The sequence below is a fragment of the Lepidochelys olivacea genome (genome assembly GCF_965140295.1).
Source record: "Lepidochelys olivacea isolate rLepOli2 genome assembly, chromosome: 7".
Taxonomy (NCBI): Eukaryota; Metazoa; Chordata; order Testudines; family Cheloniidae; genus Lepidochelys; species Lepidochelys olivacea.
In genome coordinates this window covers 98,361,654-98,379,630 of record NC_140417.1, presented here as the reverse complement: position 1 = coordinate 98,379,630, position 17,977 = coordinate 98,361,654, and the positions used below count along the sequence as shown (strand labels likewise).

The 17,977-nt window shown below is 42.2% G+C and overlaps 1 protein-coding gene across 1 annotated transcript in view; it reads right to left on the bottom strand.

The window, feature by feature from the left end:
• Positions 1-1,498, bottom strand: part of STK32C (serine/threonine kinase 32C) — a 255,918-nt gene extending 254,420 nt beyond the window's left edge. The window contains exon 1 of the mRNA XM_084634123.1: positions 470-1,498. Within this exon, the coding sequence (XP_084490249.1) occupies positions 470-554 (85 nt within the window). The 5' untranslated portion in view covers positions 555-1,498. The remainder of the gene's footprint in view (positions 1-469) is intronic.
• Positions 1,499-17,977: the final 16,479 nt, after the last annotated feature.

Below are 17,977 nucleotides of genomic sequence, written 5' to 3'. Positions count from 1 at the left end.
TGGGGTTGTGACACTTTCAACGGTAGACCTTATTTTAGTGTGTTTGCCTTTCCTGTTGTCCATTGTGCACTTACTGTCAAAGAAGTTTGCTTTACACAAACACCCCCCGAATAGACTTTAAAATCCTTTCGTACACAAACACACACACCTCTCACAACTCTTTCTCCAAGTTCCTGGAGCCTGTCTCTCCCCCAGACAGGCGCCTGCAATTGACTAAAGAATTTCCCGTCAGAAAAGATCTGTCCTAGCTCTCTTCGCTCCCAAAGCAGAGCCGATCTGCTGTGTTAACGATCCCTGTGAAATAAAAGTTGCCTTCCTCAACCCCCGGCTGTGACTTGCGATCCCCCCTGGGCGGCTGGGCGCGGGCCGAGCCGAGGGGCTCTGGGTGAGCACCTCGCTAGGTTCTGACCGCCCGGGGAAGGAATGGCGGGGGCAGCCCGGAGCGAGTGCGGGACCGCACGGTACTCACCATCCTCCTTCTCATCGAACACGGGTCTCTTGGAGGAAGAAGTGGTCGCTCCCATCCTTTTCTTCCACTTGCCCCAGTGAAACATTGGAAGAGGAGGCGAGCTGGCATCCCCTAGCGCCCGGTGATCTCGGCGAGCCTGGCGCGGCGGCGGCGGCGGCAGCGGGAGGCAAAACCGCTTCCAGATGGATCTGTGCGTACGCGCCTCGCTCTCCGCCTCTGGGCGCCTTTCCTCACGCCTCGCTCCCCCAGGCTTTTGTCGGTCCGGCACGCATGGCCCCGGCCGCCGAACCTGCCGCTGGCTGCACACGCCCAGGCGCCGCGGGGACCTGCTGCCTCTGCTCCCCCGCTGCAGCCGGAGGAGCCCGTTGGAGCCAGGGGATGCGAACAGCGGCAACAGAGTCAAGCGAACCCCTCTCCTCCTACCGCTCAGCAAGGGCAACGCAGCCCCAGCCCGTGGGCAGCCGGAGCGTGTGGGGCCGCTGCCCTGTGTGAATGTGCAGGGCCCTAATTCCGGCTAGGTGGCGCCCGAGCGATGCGAACGAGGAATTACCTTTAACCTTTTGAGCTCATCGAGATGCTGACTTCTGTGGGTGGCTTTGATGTAGGGAGAATGTAATGGGAGCTGAGCGTATTCTCCCGCCACCCCTATCGCGATTTGGATGGTAAAAGATGGATCTGACTTGCTTTGAATGAATGATCGATTGTGATCGATACAGCTGTCTTACTAGTCAGGTGTTCCACAGGGGGTGCGAATAACAGCTAAGGAGCAACATTTTTCTCCATGTGTTAACAAGGAAAAACAAGTAATGCTAATACAAACATGAGCACCCCCCTCCTTCAGAGTAAGCAGTAATAACTGGTGGAAGAAAGTCATTGGGTCATTTGCTTACCTGGCTTTCACACCTATCAATGATTCCACTCTCTTTTTATGGTGTGCTGTAAAAATACACACAAGATCAGTATGGACTTTTCTTCCCTGCAACAAAGCATCATGCGACTTTACAGTCAGATGCTACAGTCTGCTCAGAAATGCAGCAAAAGGTCCTTTAATAGGAAGAACAATGTTTAATCACTGTTTAACAGGCTAATTTTAGTGCTACATTACTATCAGATAATTGTGTATTTCAAGCAATTTAAATACTTAATGTAGTGCTCACATTGCAACAATTCCCCCAGTATACTATGTAGATACAATTTTTAAAGGCTGCATTTGGTGTTCTTAATTTGCATTGCTAATTAATTCACAGTGGTTTTCTAGTCTGTTGTTTAACTGCACATTTAGGTTGCACTCTGCATAGCAAAAATTTGTTCACAATATTATGGGGAAATTGTACTCGGCATGTATGGTAGACAAGTTTAAACTTCATCATTGTTGATTTTTGGAATATAAAGATATTGTTAGATGACTGAAAACAAAATATTTTCTGGACCTGTAGAAACACTCAGATTTCCTCTATTTCTTTCTTTCTTCTTTCTTTACCCTATACTTGTGATTTGATGTGCATGTTCTGAACTCAGATAACTCTCAGAACAATCATATCCATTTGTTCTGTCCTGCATTTAGATGAGTAATGTTCATCTAAGCCCTGATCCAGCACAGCTTTTAAACACATGTTTAATTTTAAGCATGTGAGTAGCTCCACTGAAGTCAGTGGGACTACTCATGCTGGATTGGGACCGCAGAGTCTAATTCTTTCTACTTATACAGATCTATCATCTACTGACATCCATGAGAGTTTTGCTTGACAGGTCAGAAGTGCAGGATCAGATGCATAATGAATGTCTCCCATGCCATAGTGTACTTTAGATGTAGATTCTCATTTACTTTGTTTAGGACAGAGCCCGCATTATTAACATCAATGTAAGTTTTGCCTTTGATTTCAGTGGGAGGAGGACTGAGTCTTTTTTGCACTTCCTACTCACACAAAGTTCTCTCTGGACCTGATCATGCATTTCTTATGCACCCAAAATACTAGTGATTTCAATGGGATTATTTCTTGAATAAGACTATAGGATGAAGGTCTTGGTCCTGCTCTATTATTATCAGTTGTGCCAGGACCAACTTCATTATTCACAGGTATGGAACTTTTTCATTATTTTAAAGTCCGTACATAAGCATTACAACAAATATGAAAGAGAATTGGACTATGTTATTAATAAGTTTGTTACCAATGTACAGTTATTTATGAAAGCACAAAAGTAGAATATCTTATATTAGTCACTACTGATTTTTTCCACTCTATTAAGGTAAAGACAGAGACATTGATTTTTCTTCAAATTTTGTGATAAACTAAGGGCTTGATTTAAACCTCTGTATAGCTCAGAAAATCAATGTTTTGTTTTATGTGGCTTCCACAACCTCTTACAGATTTCTTTTGTAGGGACGCATTTATTGAATTGGGTCTGAAGATATAATATGGTAAGTTTCAACAAAGAGTAAAAAATCCAGGCTGAGGTTGGAGGTATAGCTTTGAAGCACTGTCACTCAGATATCATGGTGCAGTACAAGAACCTGAATAGAATAGGCTGCTACTTAGTGGCAAAACCCCCAATTCACTTTGGTTGTGTAAAGAGGGGAGTTACTCCCTTGTGCACACTTATAGATACATATTAAAGAGAAAAATGGGGTTTGCGTATTCTATGCATATGTGATAAGCAGCATACTGTTGTTTAACTAGTATGAGAATGTCTACAGGAGAGTCTTTCTGCTAGAGCAGCGGTGCTCAAACTTTAGTAACCTGAGGACCCCCCCTTTTGATTTAAAATTTTTGCTGTGGACCCCCAAGCCTCTCGCTCAGTCCCAGGCCCCGCCCCCACTCCACCCCTTCCGCCAAGGCCTGGCCCCCACCCCACCTCTTCCTGAGCCTGCTACACCTCTGCCCCTCCTCTTTCCCACCTCTTCCCTCCCCCTCCCTCCTGCAGACTGCTGAACAGCTGTTCCCTGGCATGCAGAAAGCACTGGGAGGGAGGGGGAGGAGTTGATCAGTGGGGTCCGCGGACCCCCTGGAGTACCCTTGCAGACCCCAGTTTGAGAAATGCTGTGCTAGAGTAAGAGGCCACTCTCCAAGCACATGATTCACAGCCAACCAAATGCAAGTGCTATATTGATTGGTTCTACTGGGTAACCTGCACAAACCATTGTGAGACAGAGAACTGAGTAGTAGCAGCTTGGGAGTACTCCTCTCTCACCTGCATGTTCTGTAGGTTTTGGAGTTGCATGAGAAGGAGCACAGAAGCCATGTAAGGAATACACAGTAAGACTTTCTCTCCAATTATTCCTGGATACAGCACACTTTTGAAATGCCTACATGGTTTATTGTTTTTATTGTTATGCATTGTTCCATAGTCCACAAGACAGTGCTAAGACTCAGGGGTTCTCAAACTTCGTTGCACCACAACTCCCTTCTGACAACAAAAATTACTACACAAGCCCAGAAGGGGGGCTGAAGGCTGAGCCTGCCTGAGCCCCACTACCCTGGACTGTGGCGGGGGGAGCCCAAGCCCTACAGCCCAAGGTGTGGGGGGCCAAAGTCCAAGCACAAGGCTTCAGTCCCAGGCGGTGGGGCTTAGGCTTCAGCTTCAGCTCTGGCCCCGGGCCCCAGCAAGTCTACCGCTGGCCCTAGCTACCCCATTAAAATGGAGACCTGACCCACAGTTTGAGAACCGCTGTGCTATGGTCTACAAAACACTGAAGAAGTTTTAGGTCAAATTCTACTCTGTGTCACAGGAGTAAATCCAGAGTAACTCCATTGTCTTCAGCGGATTTGCTGATCCATTGAATATACAACAGTGTAACTGAGAGAGGTGTCACTGTCCCAAAGAATTTGCAATCTAAGACCTGGATTCTGCAAATGCTTATACACATGAATAGCTATGCTCATGCGTAAACCTAATGAGCCTGTGTTAGACTTGAACTACCAGTTATCAGACATAGGGAGTGACTGGGATAGGGAAAGCAAGAGTTACAGTCAGGATCTGTGGATGCATTTTGTTGATTCCAGGGGTGTGTTGTTTTTGTTTTGTAGGAGATAGACCTCAATATTGATGCAAACATTGTTGTTCAAAGAATTTATTCTAATTTTAAGTTATTACAAAATTGCCTGCATCTTTACTGAATTTTAGGAGATACAATTATTTCCATACACCTGATGCTTGGAGAATATGATAACTCATGTGTTTAAAGGGTATTTGTTTTTGTCTGTTTTTTGTTATATGAAAATAAATGTTCATTCTAATTAAGAAAATTCCTAGGAAATCCTTGCTTTCTGTCAACCAATAACAGGTACCCAAAGTATCAGAGAAGATGACACCGCCTTAGCTGTAAAACCATATTTATTACCTCCAAGTGTGTTTACACTGATTCTAGGGATGCAGCTTTATACTACCTATTTTGCTTTAACATTCTGTATTATTTTCTTTTATGCTATGTTATGGAAGTTGTATATAATTGTTATTGTGATTCATTCTTTGTACAAAATATTGATAGATGTCTTTAATTGCAAGTTGTAAATATACTGCAAATGGTAGGTTGTAGATTTGTTTGCCTTTTGACCAAATGGTTTCCAATCAACAAGAATGTCTTCTCAAAGAACAGGATACTCCCCTCTTTGTACAAGACACCTGTTTTGGTTAGTTTTGTTTTACAGAAAATTATATATCTGAGAGCTCAGTTCTTGCTTTCACTCTCTTACTATTTCATGCTGTGGGGGAAAATGTCATTTTGGGGTTCAATCCATGTCTCATTTACTTGCCATTTTTCTCTTTCTCTCTCTGCTGCTTTTTAGGCAACCGGGACTTCAAATGTTCTTTGAATTGATTCCATGATTCCCAACCCTTTCTCTACCTCAGTGACCCTCACTTTCTTCTCAAAAACATGTTTAGAATTAAACTGTGATCATATTGCGAAAGCTGCTTCATTTTTTCCCCAACAACTTTGTTAGTTCTTTCTCCTGGAAGATTTAAGACTTTCTGCCACCTTCATCTAGCACGTTTTCAACAACCATTTTAATCTTACACTTCATTGCAAGACTAATGGGTGCTTTCAGTCTTACAAAGAAAAGCAAACCTTCTAGGCAAGAAGTAAGCAATGCTTGTAAGTTTGTTCAGTACCATTCAGAACTCTGGGGAACAATAAACCCTCATTAAAATTATATTATGGGCTCACTCCTGCTCTCAAGAAATCAGCTATACATATACACATATGATTCCAGCTCATAAACACAGAGAGATTCAAAGAAAGCTATCAGCCTGTCATGCCAGAATTTCAACTCACAGGGGGTCTGATCTGACTCTTATTTAAGATAATGGGATTCTTTAAATGGAGCAGGATCAGATCCCGTATGTGTAAGATCTGTCAGCATATTTATAGAGGTTTTTCTTTCCGCAGAGTGAAATAGACATTGCTATTGTTACAAATTGTTACATTGCAAGTGTTACAAATCAGGACCTCAGTCCTACACTCTTTACTCAGCCAAAACATCCATGGATTTTCTAATGGGAGTTTTACTTGAACAAGGTATTCCTGGTTGGGTTCCAACCACTATTGTAATTGCTTTGATGCTTCCAGGAAAACAATTCAATCTCTTACCTGGAGTAAGATTATCCATGTTGTTGGAGGGGAGAGGGAGATTGTTTTTGTTTTTTCTTTAATTTTGATTTGGAACATGGCATTCTTCGCTCTTTGTACTCCTACCCCAGAAGTAGTGCTGTGCCATGGCAGTGCCATCTTTCAAATCAGATCATTGTCCTGAGGAATATGGTTATTAAAGATCTCATGGCACATTTTTATAAGAGTAGGAGGAAATGAGTTTAGAAGAGTTACTCCAGATTGACACTCATGCATCTGAGAGCAGAATTTGGCCCATTAACCTTGCCATATTCCAGCTTGATAAGCAAAACATAATTATCAAAATTTCTGCTGCAGTTTCAAATGGCAAAACAATATTCTGTGCTTCCTGCCCTAAACCAGCCCTGTCAACATTTGAGAGCGTTACTTGGAGAGTGGGGATGTGATTTTTTTTTTAATATATTGAGATATATTGGACTTAGACAGCAATTGGGAGGGATAGAGTAGAAAAATGTCAGATTCTGCTACAGTAACGGTACCACCTAAATAAAGCAGTTGACACACACTTTAAACTGTTCTGTAGTACTGCTGTTTGCTTCTAGCCACAAGTTCCACTTACAGGTGACTTCTACCACTAACAGGTGACTGCATTTCACTAGCAGGTGAAGTGATGCCTATGTACATGTAAAGCACTTTGGGATCAATAGTGTCATATAAAATCATAGTGACTCCCTCTGTGGTCTTGAGCAACTGTTAGACCCTGATTCTTATTAACGTCTTGTTTTATACCAGTGTAGCTCTATTGACATCTGTGGAGTTACTCCTGATTTACCCCAGTATAAGTGAGAAGACCATCCAGCCCTCAATCTTTTGCCTCTGTTTTCTCACTTGTCAAACAGAGGATAGTGAGCTTGATTCTCCACTGTATACAGCTTGTGTGGTCATTTACACATGTGCAAAGTTGATGTGAAATGTGTCAATGCATTCTAATTTCTCTTTGGTTTTTGCAGCTTTGTGGCCACATATTGCTCACAGATCATATATGCAAATATGTCAATTAACTTCAGTGAGACCCGTGACATGAACCATGATCATATAGATTTTTGTTATCTTCATAGTGGAACAATATTCATTCTTTGTTTCTATTTCTAAAAACTGCAGAAAGGTGCCTTTCCGATATGCTGGACACTCATGCATAATACTAAAATTTACAACTAGTATAATAATGTAAATGAAACAGCTCAATTGCCCCTCAGCTTAAATACCATAAATAACCATCATAGTACCAAAGGATAATAAATATATGAAAATGTGTATTATAGTGATTATAATAATCAGAATGGAAGTATGCCTAAAAGCTGCTTAGAATTCTGAGGTGACCTGCCTTCTGGTAGTCTGGTCTCCAGGAAAACTGGAATATACCTTGTTTTTGAAATATAGGAGTTTAAAAACCAGTTGGGAGGAGGGACTCAGGTCACCTTGAAGACAACTCTGAATATACTGCTCAGAGATGGGTGAGCTGTGCAGGCTTGGTGACTGAATGAAAAGTAGTAGGTTCTTGAAACCACTCTGAATTTCTTTCCTCCTCTCTGGTTTTATACAATTTATAAATACAATGAATGGAAAACAATATTAAAGAAAAAGTGGTATTTTTCTTTAAAAAAAATGTTGATACCAGAAGCCTGTGGTACGTGTCTTGTTTATTTGTGAAACTGTGGGAATACAGTGTAAATAATACTCTAAAACTGAGAGTGATCTTCTGAAGTAAGAAAGAAGAAAGATGTATGAAGCTGCTTCTCTTTCTGGGTGAAGTGGAAAAAACCCTCAAAAACATAGGAATTACCATACTGAGTCATACTTGAGCTCCATCTAGTCTGGCGTCCTGTCTCGGATAGTGGCCAGTACCAGATGCCTCAGAGGAAGGTTTAAGAAGTGTGGGATAATTTGCTCAGCCCGCCCCACCCCCACATACACATTGACTCAACCTGGTCTCTAAGAGTTAGAGATTCGCTTAAGTCTAACTATATATTGTGTGAAAAAATATTCCTTTTAGCAGTTTTGAGGTAAGCATATTTTAATTTCATTGCATGTTTCCTTGTGTTTTTGTTATGAAACATGATCAGAAGTTCCCAATCTACCTTCTCCATAAAATGTCACTGATGGCATAAAATATTAGCAGATGTTAAAAGAACTTATAAGAGCCTTGCACATTAATGGGAGAGGAAATGATAAACTAACAGCATTTTTGTTTGAAATTCTGATTTTTGGTAGTGGCACTTTGAGATAAACACCTTCCATCTCTGCAAAATTGTATTTTCAGAATAGCACGTATGAGAGCCCAACAGAGTAGAAATTATTTTTCAAGAGGAGGAGGTACAGCATTTCATAGGACTCTGTAACTGGGTCCTGGGGTGGCATGCACTCATCCATTATAGTCCTTTGGCCCTTAAAAGTGGGGTGGCTGGAAGTTGTGGTCTTTGGAGAGGGCATATGATGGTGAGGGGTCACCTGACCAAGTGACATGTGACTGCCTGCAGGAGACTCTGTAAAAGAAGGTTCCTAGTTTAGACTTGGGAATATGAGGGCTGGGGAATGGTTCTGTGGGAAAGTTTTTTATAAGGTTATAGCAGAAGGCTTAGGGGACAAGCACAAAGAGTTACTTCGCTGGAAGTGTGTGTCCTTTTCCTTCCCAGCTTGCAAACAGTGCACTCCCTTACTTAATGTTTTATGATATTTTAAGACTCTTGCATCTTCTGTTTATTAATAAAACTGGCCCTGAGGAAAGGAGTGTGTAAATGAACTTGAGAGTCTGGACTTTACTTTGACTACCCCAGCTGGTGATTCTGCCTAGTGGTTTACAGGCGTAGCCACCCTAAAGTGAAGTCTGTGTCACATACCAGCTTTCCATCTGTTTCATACCATCTAGGCTGTGTCTTGTCAAAACTCGTGGTGACACTGTACAGTCAAAGAGATGACTTCTCTAAGAGGCATGCCACATGTAACAAAATGCTGTGATCCCTACATCCAAATTCTGCAATATAAACTGGGCCATATAATCCCTGTGTATAATTCCACTGATTTAAACTAGGGAAGATTTTGTCTAATTACTCACAAAGGACCTAGGCCTGCGAACTGCTATTAATGAACCCTACTGGTTAAAAAGGCTGTGCCCTCTCTACACTATTGCTTACACCATTTTTACCATTGATGGAGCTACACCAGTTGTTAATTACACATTTGACTTTTACTAGTATTGTACCTTGAAAAATAAATCTACCATCATGTTTAATTTAACCATCATGTTTAATTTTACCAGTTCTATAGTTTCCTGTGCTGTGCAAGATTAGCTCACCCCTTTAACTTCTTGTTCTTTTCACCAGCCTTTTGCTCTCTTGTTTTTTCTTTTGTTTACATGTCTGTCAACTTTTTTTCTGCTTATAATTATCTATTTATATAGCTTGTTATCCAAATGTCTCGTTAGGAAAGTGAAGACATATGTTACCAGTCTTTAGTCAGACTTATTCTTAAATCCTGCTCATTCATTTCATTCATTTATTCATTTATATGGAAATCTGTATAAAGCTGGTTGGAGGTAGAGGAGTTTGATTGTTTTAGCTTAATTTAACTAACTTTGCTTTGGAAATTGGAGAAAAACAATCTTGCCCTATTTGTCCTAAACAAAGAGTTAATTTATTTTTCATAGGAAAGTAAAATTTCCTGGTGACCTAAGCCCTGTAAAACTAGACAGCTAGGCTGGGGCGTGGGAAAGGGAAGATTCTCTTTGAAGTTTGGCTGCCATTGCTTCTCAGATAGTTGGATAAATACCATTGGCCAGAAGATACAGTAGAGATCTATGAGAGGAATCTACTTTATGCAGATCTCTCCTGTCTTGTTTGTTGTGTCATCTGTCTCAGTCAACCACAATGTGCAGATGTGTCAGATATCTCTGCAGACATTATCTACAGCAGTGAAGAAAATGTAGGGAACACTTCCGACCGCTCTGAGGCATCCCAGAGAGACTCCTATAAGTCTGGTATAAGGAAAACTCTCACTGTTTTGAATGAAACCCCTCAAAACTAAAGTTTGATTCGTCAAGACAGTTGAGTGCTGGAATCTCAGACCTGCACCCCTGTTCCACCAAGTACTGACTTACTGATGCACTTGGGGGTTCAGTGCTTGAAGTCAGTGATTGAGGCAGGAGGCACTTAGAGCCAGGAGCTCCCTGTTGCCTCTGTCAAAGCCTTTGACTCTGGACAGCTCTATGTTGAGGCTTCCAGTTTTACACCTCACACATTCATGTGCTAGAAGCAGAGAACAGGACAGTGATTCTAGGTATGCATATATGCTTAATGATCTGGCCTGATCTTCTACAGGACTGAGAGTCTGGCCTCAGCTCATTACTCAGAACCTCCTTCTGACAGCTTAGCTCCTGAGAAGATAGACATCTGTAGACATGGTGTCTCCAAACTTGTGGTTATATTCCAGCATCTAAGAACCATTTAGAAGGATTTATAATTCCAGGACCATTTTCTTGGCCTACAAAAGCTGCTTGATTACCTCCTTCACCTGTGAGTGTAATTTAAAGATTAACTCAATCCTGGTATGTTTGACAGTTATTTTGAGATATTATAAACTGGATTACTGTCTATTCAGCCTTTTTTTCAGGTTCCTTTGGGGCTTGAGGTTTTCAATACACCCACACACACACCCATTAAAATAGCTTTGCGTCAAGTGATGATAACATGGTCTTGACAAAGCTGATGAAATCTCTCTTTATACCATTAATTTCCTATAAAAGCTTAAGTTTCTTACTTGATAGCTCATTTTCCAAGTGGTTGTGACTTCAGCCCATAAAGTAAGTGAGCTTCAAGGCCTGGTAACTTGTTCAATTTAAATTCGATTTTATGAGGGTAAGGTGGTCTTCTAGATTTATCCGAAATTCCTCTTCAGTGTGGTGTGGCAGTTCTATCCTAATGATCATATTATCCTATTCTTCCCATATTTCCTATCCATTCTTCTTGTCCTTATCCGGGAGGCCCATCTTCATACGTCCAATGTCAAAATATCCTTGAAGTTTAGTTGGAAGCAAATTTAAGTCCTTAAAAATCCACCTAACTTCTTGCTTTTTTGACACCAGTTCTTTGGGCTATGCTGTACTAAGATCATGTCTAAATGGATGTCTGATTGCATTTTACATATGCCATGTCAAAGCTCACTTGGTTATAGACAAGACTGTCATCACAGGCTGCTTCAGGGATATTTTCATCAAAGACATCTGCAAAGCAACTGCATACTCTTCTCTCTACACGTTACCAAAACTCAATTGTTTGGATTTAGATTCCAGGAAGGAATGGCATGATTGGACTTTCCACGCTTGAGAACCTTTTTTCCAAGTAGGAGAAGACAAACCCTCCTGGGTTATCCCTCTGGAGTATCTCTTATCTTCAGGTGGGCAATTTTTTTACGTGGAATTTTCCCTATTTGCTATCTCTTTCTGCAGACCTGAAAATTATTATTATTGTTTTTATGGTAGCATTTGCAATGTACTTGGTGCTTTCCAGACATTCAAAATGTCATGCTCCCTGGCTCAGGAACTTCACAGTCTAAGGATAGACAGGTAGACAGATAGATAAGGTGGGTGAGGTGATATCTTTTATTGGATCAACTTCTGTTGGTGAGAGACAAGCTTTCAAGCTTACACAGAGCTCTTCTTCAGGTCTGGGAAACATACTCAGAGTGTCAGAACTAAATACAAGGTGGAAGAGACTGTTTAACGTAAATAGTTAACTCACATTTCAAGGAACCATTCAAGGTGAAGTGGCCCATTACTACCCCTCCAGTCACAGAGGAGAAAGGGCAGATGGGGGCAGGGCATTGTTAGTGGGTTATTGATTGTTGTAATAGGTCATAAATCCAGTGTGTCTATTCAGTCCATGTTTTTAGTGTCTAGCAAAGTTAGGAATTTAAGTTCCCAGGCTCATCTTTTGAAGGTGTTGTGCATGTTTCCTTTGAGGATGAGGACTGATAGGTCAGATATAGAATGCTTGTTCTGTGAAGTGTTCACCCACAGGTGATGGAATGTTTTTGTCTTTTATCATTTTCCCATGTGAGTTCATTCAAGAGCATAGTGATTGTCTAGTTTCACCCACATAGTTGCTATTGGGGCATTTAGCGCACTGGATGAAGTATACCACATGTTGTGATAGACATGTTTAGGACCCATGGATTTTGAAAGGTGCGTTGTGAAGGGTGCTGATCACTGTAGCAGTGGAGATATGTCTGCAGGTTTTGCATTTGTTCTGGCAGCATCTGGTGCCACTTTGAGTTGGTGTGCTCTGGTCAATGGGGAGCTAGCTTCTGATGATGAGCTTGGAGAGATTAGGGGGCTGTTTTGAAAGCCAGAGAGGGTGTTCAAGAAAGATTTCTTTCAGGATGGGGTCTCCATCAAGTAAGGGTTGTAGTTGTTTGATGCCCCATAAGGGTTCCAGTGTGGGGTGGTAAGTTAACAAATTCTTTACATAAAAGGTAAAATTTAAAAGCAGGTCAGCCACTGGCAGAGTGCAGTGACCAGCCGGATGTAGGAAGAGTTGTGGAGGGAAATATTAGACACACTTCATGCCTTTGCTGCTAAAGCCTGAAACATTGATTTGCTGAAAATAAAATCCAACTAGGAAGGGATATGTTTATTGCTTTTTCCTCTATTTTCCCTTCTTCCCTCCTCTCATTTACATAATAACCATCTAAATACTCATTATGTAAAAGAAACGATATTGTGACATCATGTCCATGTTTCACAGAGGATTTATGTCACTGAAAAGACCCAACTGGGTAATTAGAATATGGATTTGAACAATCAGCATGGAAAGTCATGTTGCTATAATAATTTAGAGTTATTAAAGGTTGTGGTTAAGTTAATTCAGAAAGCATTCAGGATTCATTTGATGTTCTTGAAATGCATATTGTTTTTATTAAAGCGGTCCTGTCAAGTAGTTTAGACTACAAAACTATTTTCAGGGGAAGGGGGGTTATTTTTTAACTCAATGTTAATAGAAATATGTTTAATGTTTTTTAAATTTAAATTAAAACAGCTGTTTGGGTACCTCACCATTTCTCTGTATGTAGTTCCTCTTGCATATGTCTTTATTCTCCTGCCTTCTTGTTTTATAAATTGTGTTTATCATTATAATTTAGTCATACAACTTGCTTAAAAATGGATATTAAGTGAGAAAGATTTTAAAATACTGCTAATCAGACCTACGATGTGTCTTACAATTAGCAATAACAGCCTAATTAGTACTGTGTGTTTATATTTTTGAAGTAGAGAGGTCTTCAAACTGCTGGGCATTTGTTCTTCACCCTACTTAACCAAGATAAGGAGATTTTGTAGAGGCTTTCATCCCTGTAAGGCAATGAAAGTGAGAATTTGGGCCTATTTAGTCAGGGTTTGCACCCACTCCTCCCCTTTCACTGGATTTTTTTAACTCCCTATCATCTACACACACATCATGCCCACCCATGTGACTACAAGGGAAAGAGGTTTCCCTTCATAAGGTGAAGTTAGGAGTTTAGGGTCACGTTGAAAGCCATCTCCTCTCCGCAGAGACATCAAGCTTGACTTCTAACATGTCCTCAGCACTGATGCAAAGATAAAAAGTTTTGTAGTTTTTCCAAATCTATGTCTCTAACATATCACAAATAGCTATTAATCCTCTCAACCATACTTCTGGCACCAAATTAATAGTTCTTGAGAAATGAAGACATTAAAACTGCAACACTAAGGAAAAAATGAAGATTAAGGATATTACTTTAAGTAAAGATTTTTCTTTTCAATTTGATATTAGTAATCCGTGCTGAAGTGCTACTGTCCATTAACATTCCACTGAAATCGAAACATACCAAATTTCCAAAAATAGGACCTACTTGGTACAGATCATTCAGAAGGACAGCCAGTGTATTCTATCTGTGTGACAGGGATTTCCCTACATGTCCCCTGAATTTCCCCAACACTCCCCTCTCCCCCAGTTTTGTGAACTAATTATATGCAGTGTTGCCAATTTAGTGATTGTTTGGAAATCAGAATTGAAATTGAAACATTAATACACACTTTAAAAGCATATAAAGTGTATGATAAAATATGTGTATCTGAAAAAAGTATAATAGATTTGAAAAGTATGAACATAGACTAGCTTCCTTATACAGCTTATACAATGTCAGTGCATTCATTTCAGTGATGTTGGCCAACCTAATAATTTCAAATGATAATTTGTAAGCAAAGTCTAAATGAGCTCTCCCTGACAGCTAGTGATGAGCTAGGGGTGGGGGGGATAGGCTTCAGGACCAGATTGTATTTACATTCACACCGAATCTACCTAGACACAAATGATAGATTTTGGCTGGAGTTGGGTTACAAATCACTTGAATGCAGGGAGGGTAATGAAATGTTGTTATTCTTATTGTATGAGTAAAGGGCAGTAGAACTGTACTTAGCCTGTGCTGATTGAGAGCATCAAGAGAGAGGCTAGGGACAGGTGTTTTGCTTGATGGTCTGCCTGAGTCACAAGTGCTATTTGACTTGCCCCTCTCCACTGATTAAAGACAAGCTGATTAGACTCCATAGATCAGGGGTGGGCAAACTACAGCCTGGAGGCTTCATCCAGCCCTTCAGACATTTTAATCTGGCCCTCGAGTTCCTGACAGGGAGTGGGGTCGGGGGCTTGCTCTGCACAGCTCCCAGAAGCTATGGCACATCCCCCTTCCAGCTCCTATGCATAGGGACAGCTGGGGGTGCTGCACGCTGCCCCCGCCACAAGCGCTGCCCTCACAGCTCCCATTGGCCAGCAAACGGGGCCAATGGGAAGTGCAGGGATGGTGCCTGCAGACGGGGCAGTGCACAGAGCCTCCTGGCTGCGCCTCCATGTAGGAGCCAGAGAAGGAACTTACCTCAAGCAGCTTCTGGGAGCTGCTTGAAGTAAGTGCCGCCCAGAGCCTGCACCCCTGATCCCCTCCCAACCCTCTGCCCTAGCCCTGATCCCTCTCCCACCCTCTGAACCCCTCAGTCCCACCCTCCTCCATCCCAGAGCCCTCACCCCACACCTGCATCCCAACCCCCTGCCCCAGCCCAGAGCCCCCTCCGCATCCTGAACTCCAAATTTCTGGCCTCACCTCAGAGCCCGTACCCCCAGCCAGAGCCCTGACTCCCTCCCTCACCCCAACCCCCAATTTTGTGAGCATTCATGGCCCACCATACAATTTCCATACCCATATGTGGTCCTTGGGCCAAAAGGTTTGCCCACCCCTGCCATAGGTAGTCTTTTGTTTTGTTAGGTGACCACTACAGTTGAAATCACTGATAATCAGGTCTAAGTGCTTAGGCCTGCTGTGGGACAGTGTTTCTGTGGAAGAGATGGCCCAGTCTGCACTAGCAGCAAGGTTCCCCCACTGAGAGCTCAGCTGAAATCATTGAGAGCTGGGTGGAACCTCAAGAGACCAACTTGCAGAGGTCACAGTGGCAGCAGAAGGTGACGGTGCAGAGCCTTGGCAACAGAGCGATGAAGTGAATGGTGGCACAAAGAACGACAGTGGCCAGAACGAACAGTGAGCAGCTGGAGGAATGAGCAAGGTGCCTTCTTGCCCCACACCTGGGAGGTGAACTCATGTGAAAGCACCTCTAAACTCTGAGTCTCCACTGACCAAGGACAACACCGGTGAGTGTTAATGAGGCTGTAAAGAGTGCTGGAGACACAACACAGTTCATATGAACAAACATGGCTGTGGCATCATACTTCCTATTTAAGCAAGAGATACCACACACTACAAACTGGAGGCCAATGTTAAGTGCATTGTCACTTGTTCATCCTGAAGTTGAACACTGGTTCCGAACAAGACCAGCAAATGCTCACTATCTTCTGCAAGAAACTCAGCTGACTGGCTAGATGCATGTGGTGCAACAGTGAAAGACTCAACACTTGAAAAAGTGAAGTACTCTCTAACCACATTTAAAAAACTTGCATACATGGCTGATGAATGCACCGATGCAAATGGGCATCAAGTATTAAGTCACTGTGTACTGTGACAAAGCTCTGTCCTTGTCTCCGTGGGTCCTGCGTTTCCTGGTGGATTTCACTAGCCTCAGAGGCTCACTGTGACCCTCCACGTAGCCCCCCTCTCTCTCTCTCTCTAGAGGCAAGGGTCACAACTTACTGAGCCATTTTCATCATAAGCCAGCAAGGGAGGTGAGGAGAAGCAACCCTCCCTTGCACAGTCTCTGTTGTCTCCCAGTCTCAGTGATTAATCAGGGAGAGAAGGGGAAGGGAAGGGAAGGGAGGGGGGAGCCCAGGCCTTCCCTCTACTCCAGGCTCCAGCCCAGGGACCCTAATATTAGCAGCTATGGTAGCTGACTTTTTGGAAATAGTACAATTCCCTGGGCCACTTCCCCACAGCAGCCCCCACTCGATAGCTCCTTCACTGTTACCTCAGGGCCTCCTTCCTTGTGCCTGATATGGATTTGTACTGCTTAGTTCCTCCAACCACACAGCTTACTCCTACAGATCCTGACACACACACACACCTACCTGACTAACTGGGAGGCTTTTAACTAGTTTCAGCCAGCCCATGATTGGCTTCAGGTGTCCCAATCAACCTAGCTGTCTTCCCTGCCTTCTGGAAAGATCTTAATTGGCCCCAGGTGTCTTAATTGGGTGGGGAAATTGGAATCATGTTTGGCTAAGGGCAGGAATGGGAACAGGGACACAGGTGTAAGGCTCTGTGGTGTCAGAGCTGGGAAGGGGGACACTAAGGAAGGAAACTGGAATCATGCTTGCTGGAAGTTCACCCCAATAAACATTGAATTGTTTGCGCCTTTGGACTTTGGGTATTGTTGCTCTCTGTTCATGTGAGAAGGACCAGGGAAGTAAGTGGGTGAAGGACCACTTGGGTCATTAAACAATGCCATCCAGGCATCTACTACAACAGTAGTAGATCTTTGATCCAAATGTAGCTTCTATTGCTGGACAATCAGAGAGCTATCCATTGAAAAAGTACTGGAAGAAGCAAAGACTTCAGTCCAGAAGTTGACTAATGAAGGCATTTATACCGAATCCTTTAGTGAAGAGGACAAGAAGTGTTTGTTAAGACAAAAAGAGTACACAGAATTGATTCTTAAAATTCTACAACAGCAACTTCTAGATACTACTCAACCTCTACGTAGCTTTTACAGATCCCTGTCCAATAAAACACCAACAGCTGAGCGGAGTGAGGCACTACCAGAAATGGGGCTGCAATGTACTCAGGACAGAAGAGAGAATTTGAACACAGAGTGGAATATCATACGACAAATGAATGAAGATTTTACTTCAACTTCTTTTTTATCACCACTAGTGGCTCGAACTGATCTTTGTGTTATGTTTCCTGGGATGAAAGAAGTAGGAATTCATCTCTTGCTACTCCCAGTCACAACAGCTAAAGTTGAGCGTTCTTTTTCATCATTGAATAGAATTTTGTGTTCTGAAAGAAGTCACCTTCTGCCTGATCATGTGAATGAACTAATGAGCATATCAGTTGAAGGAATGGAAGTACTGGACACACGAGAAGTCACCAAAGATGAACACATTGCATTCAAGAAGTTCATTAACAGAGTTGTGCAAAATTATAACAAGAAACCAAGAAAGATGTAGATGTAGTGCTTCACAGAAGGCTTGAGTAGCTAACTTTAATTTGTGTGATGATTTTAAAACCTGAGTCAAATCTAATAAAATAGTCATGAAACATTTTTCAGTTTTTACTGTGGTGCCATACAGTCCACTGTCACCCTCACAGTTTCACCCCTCATCATCCCTAACTTCCCTCCTGCCCGTAAATTCAAACACCCCCCTCCCCTAATTTCAATTCCTGGGAAAAACAGTGTCTGTGTATACCCGGAAACTTCAGTGCAATCAAATGGATAA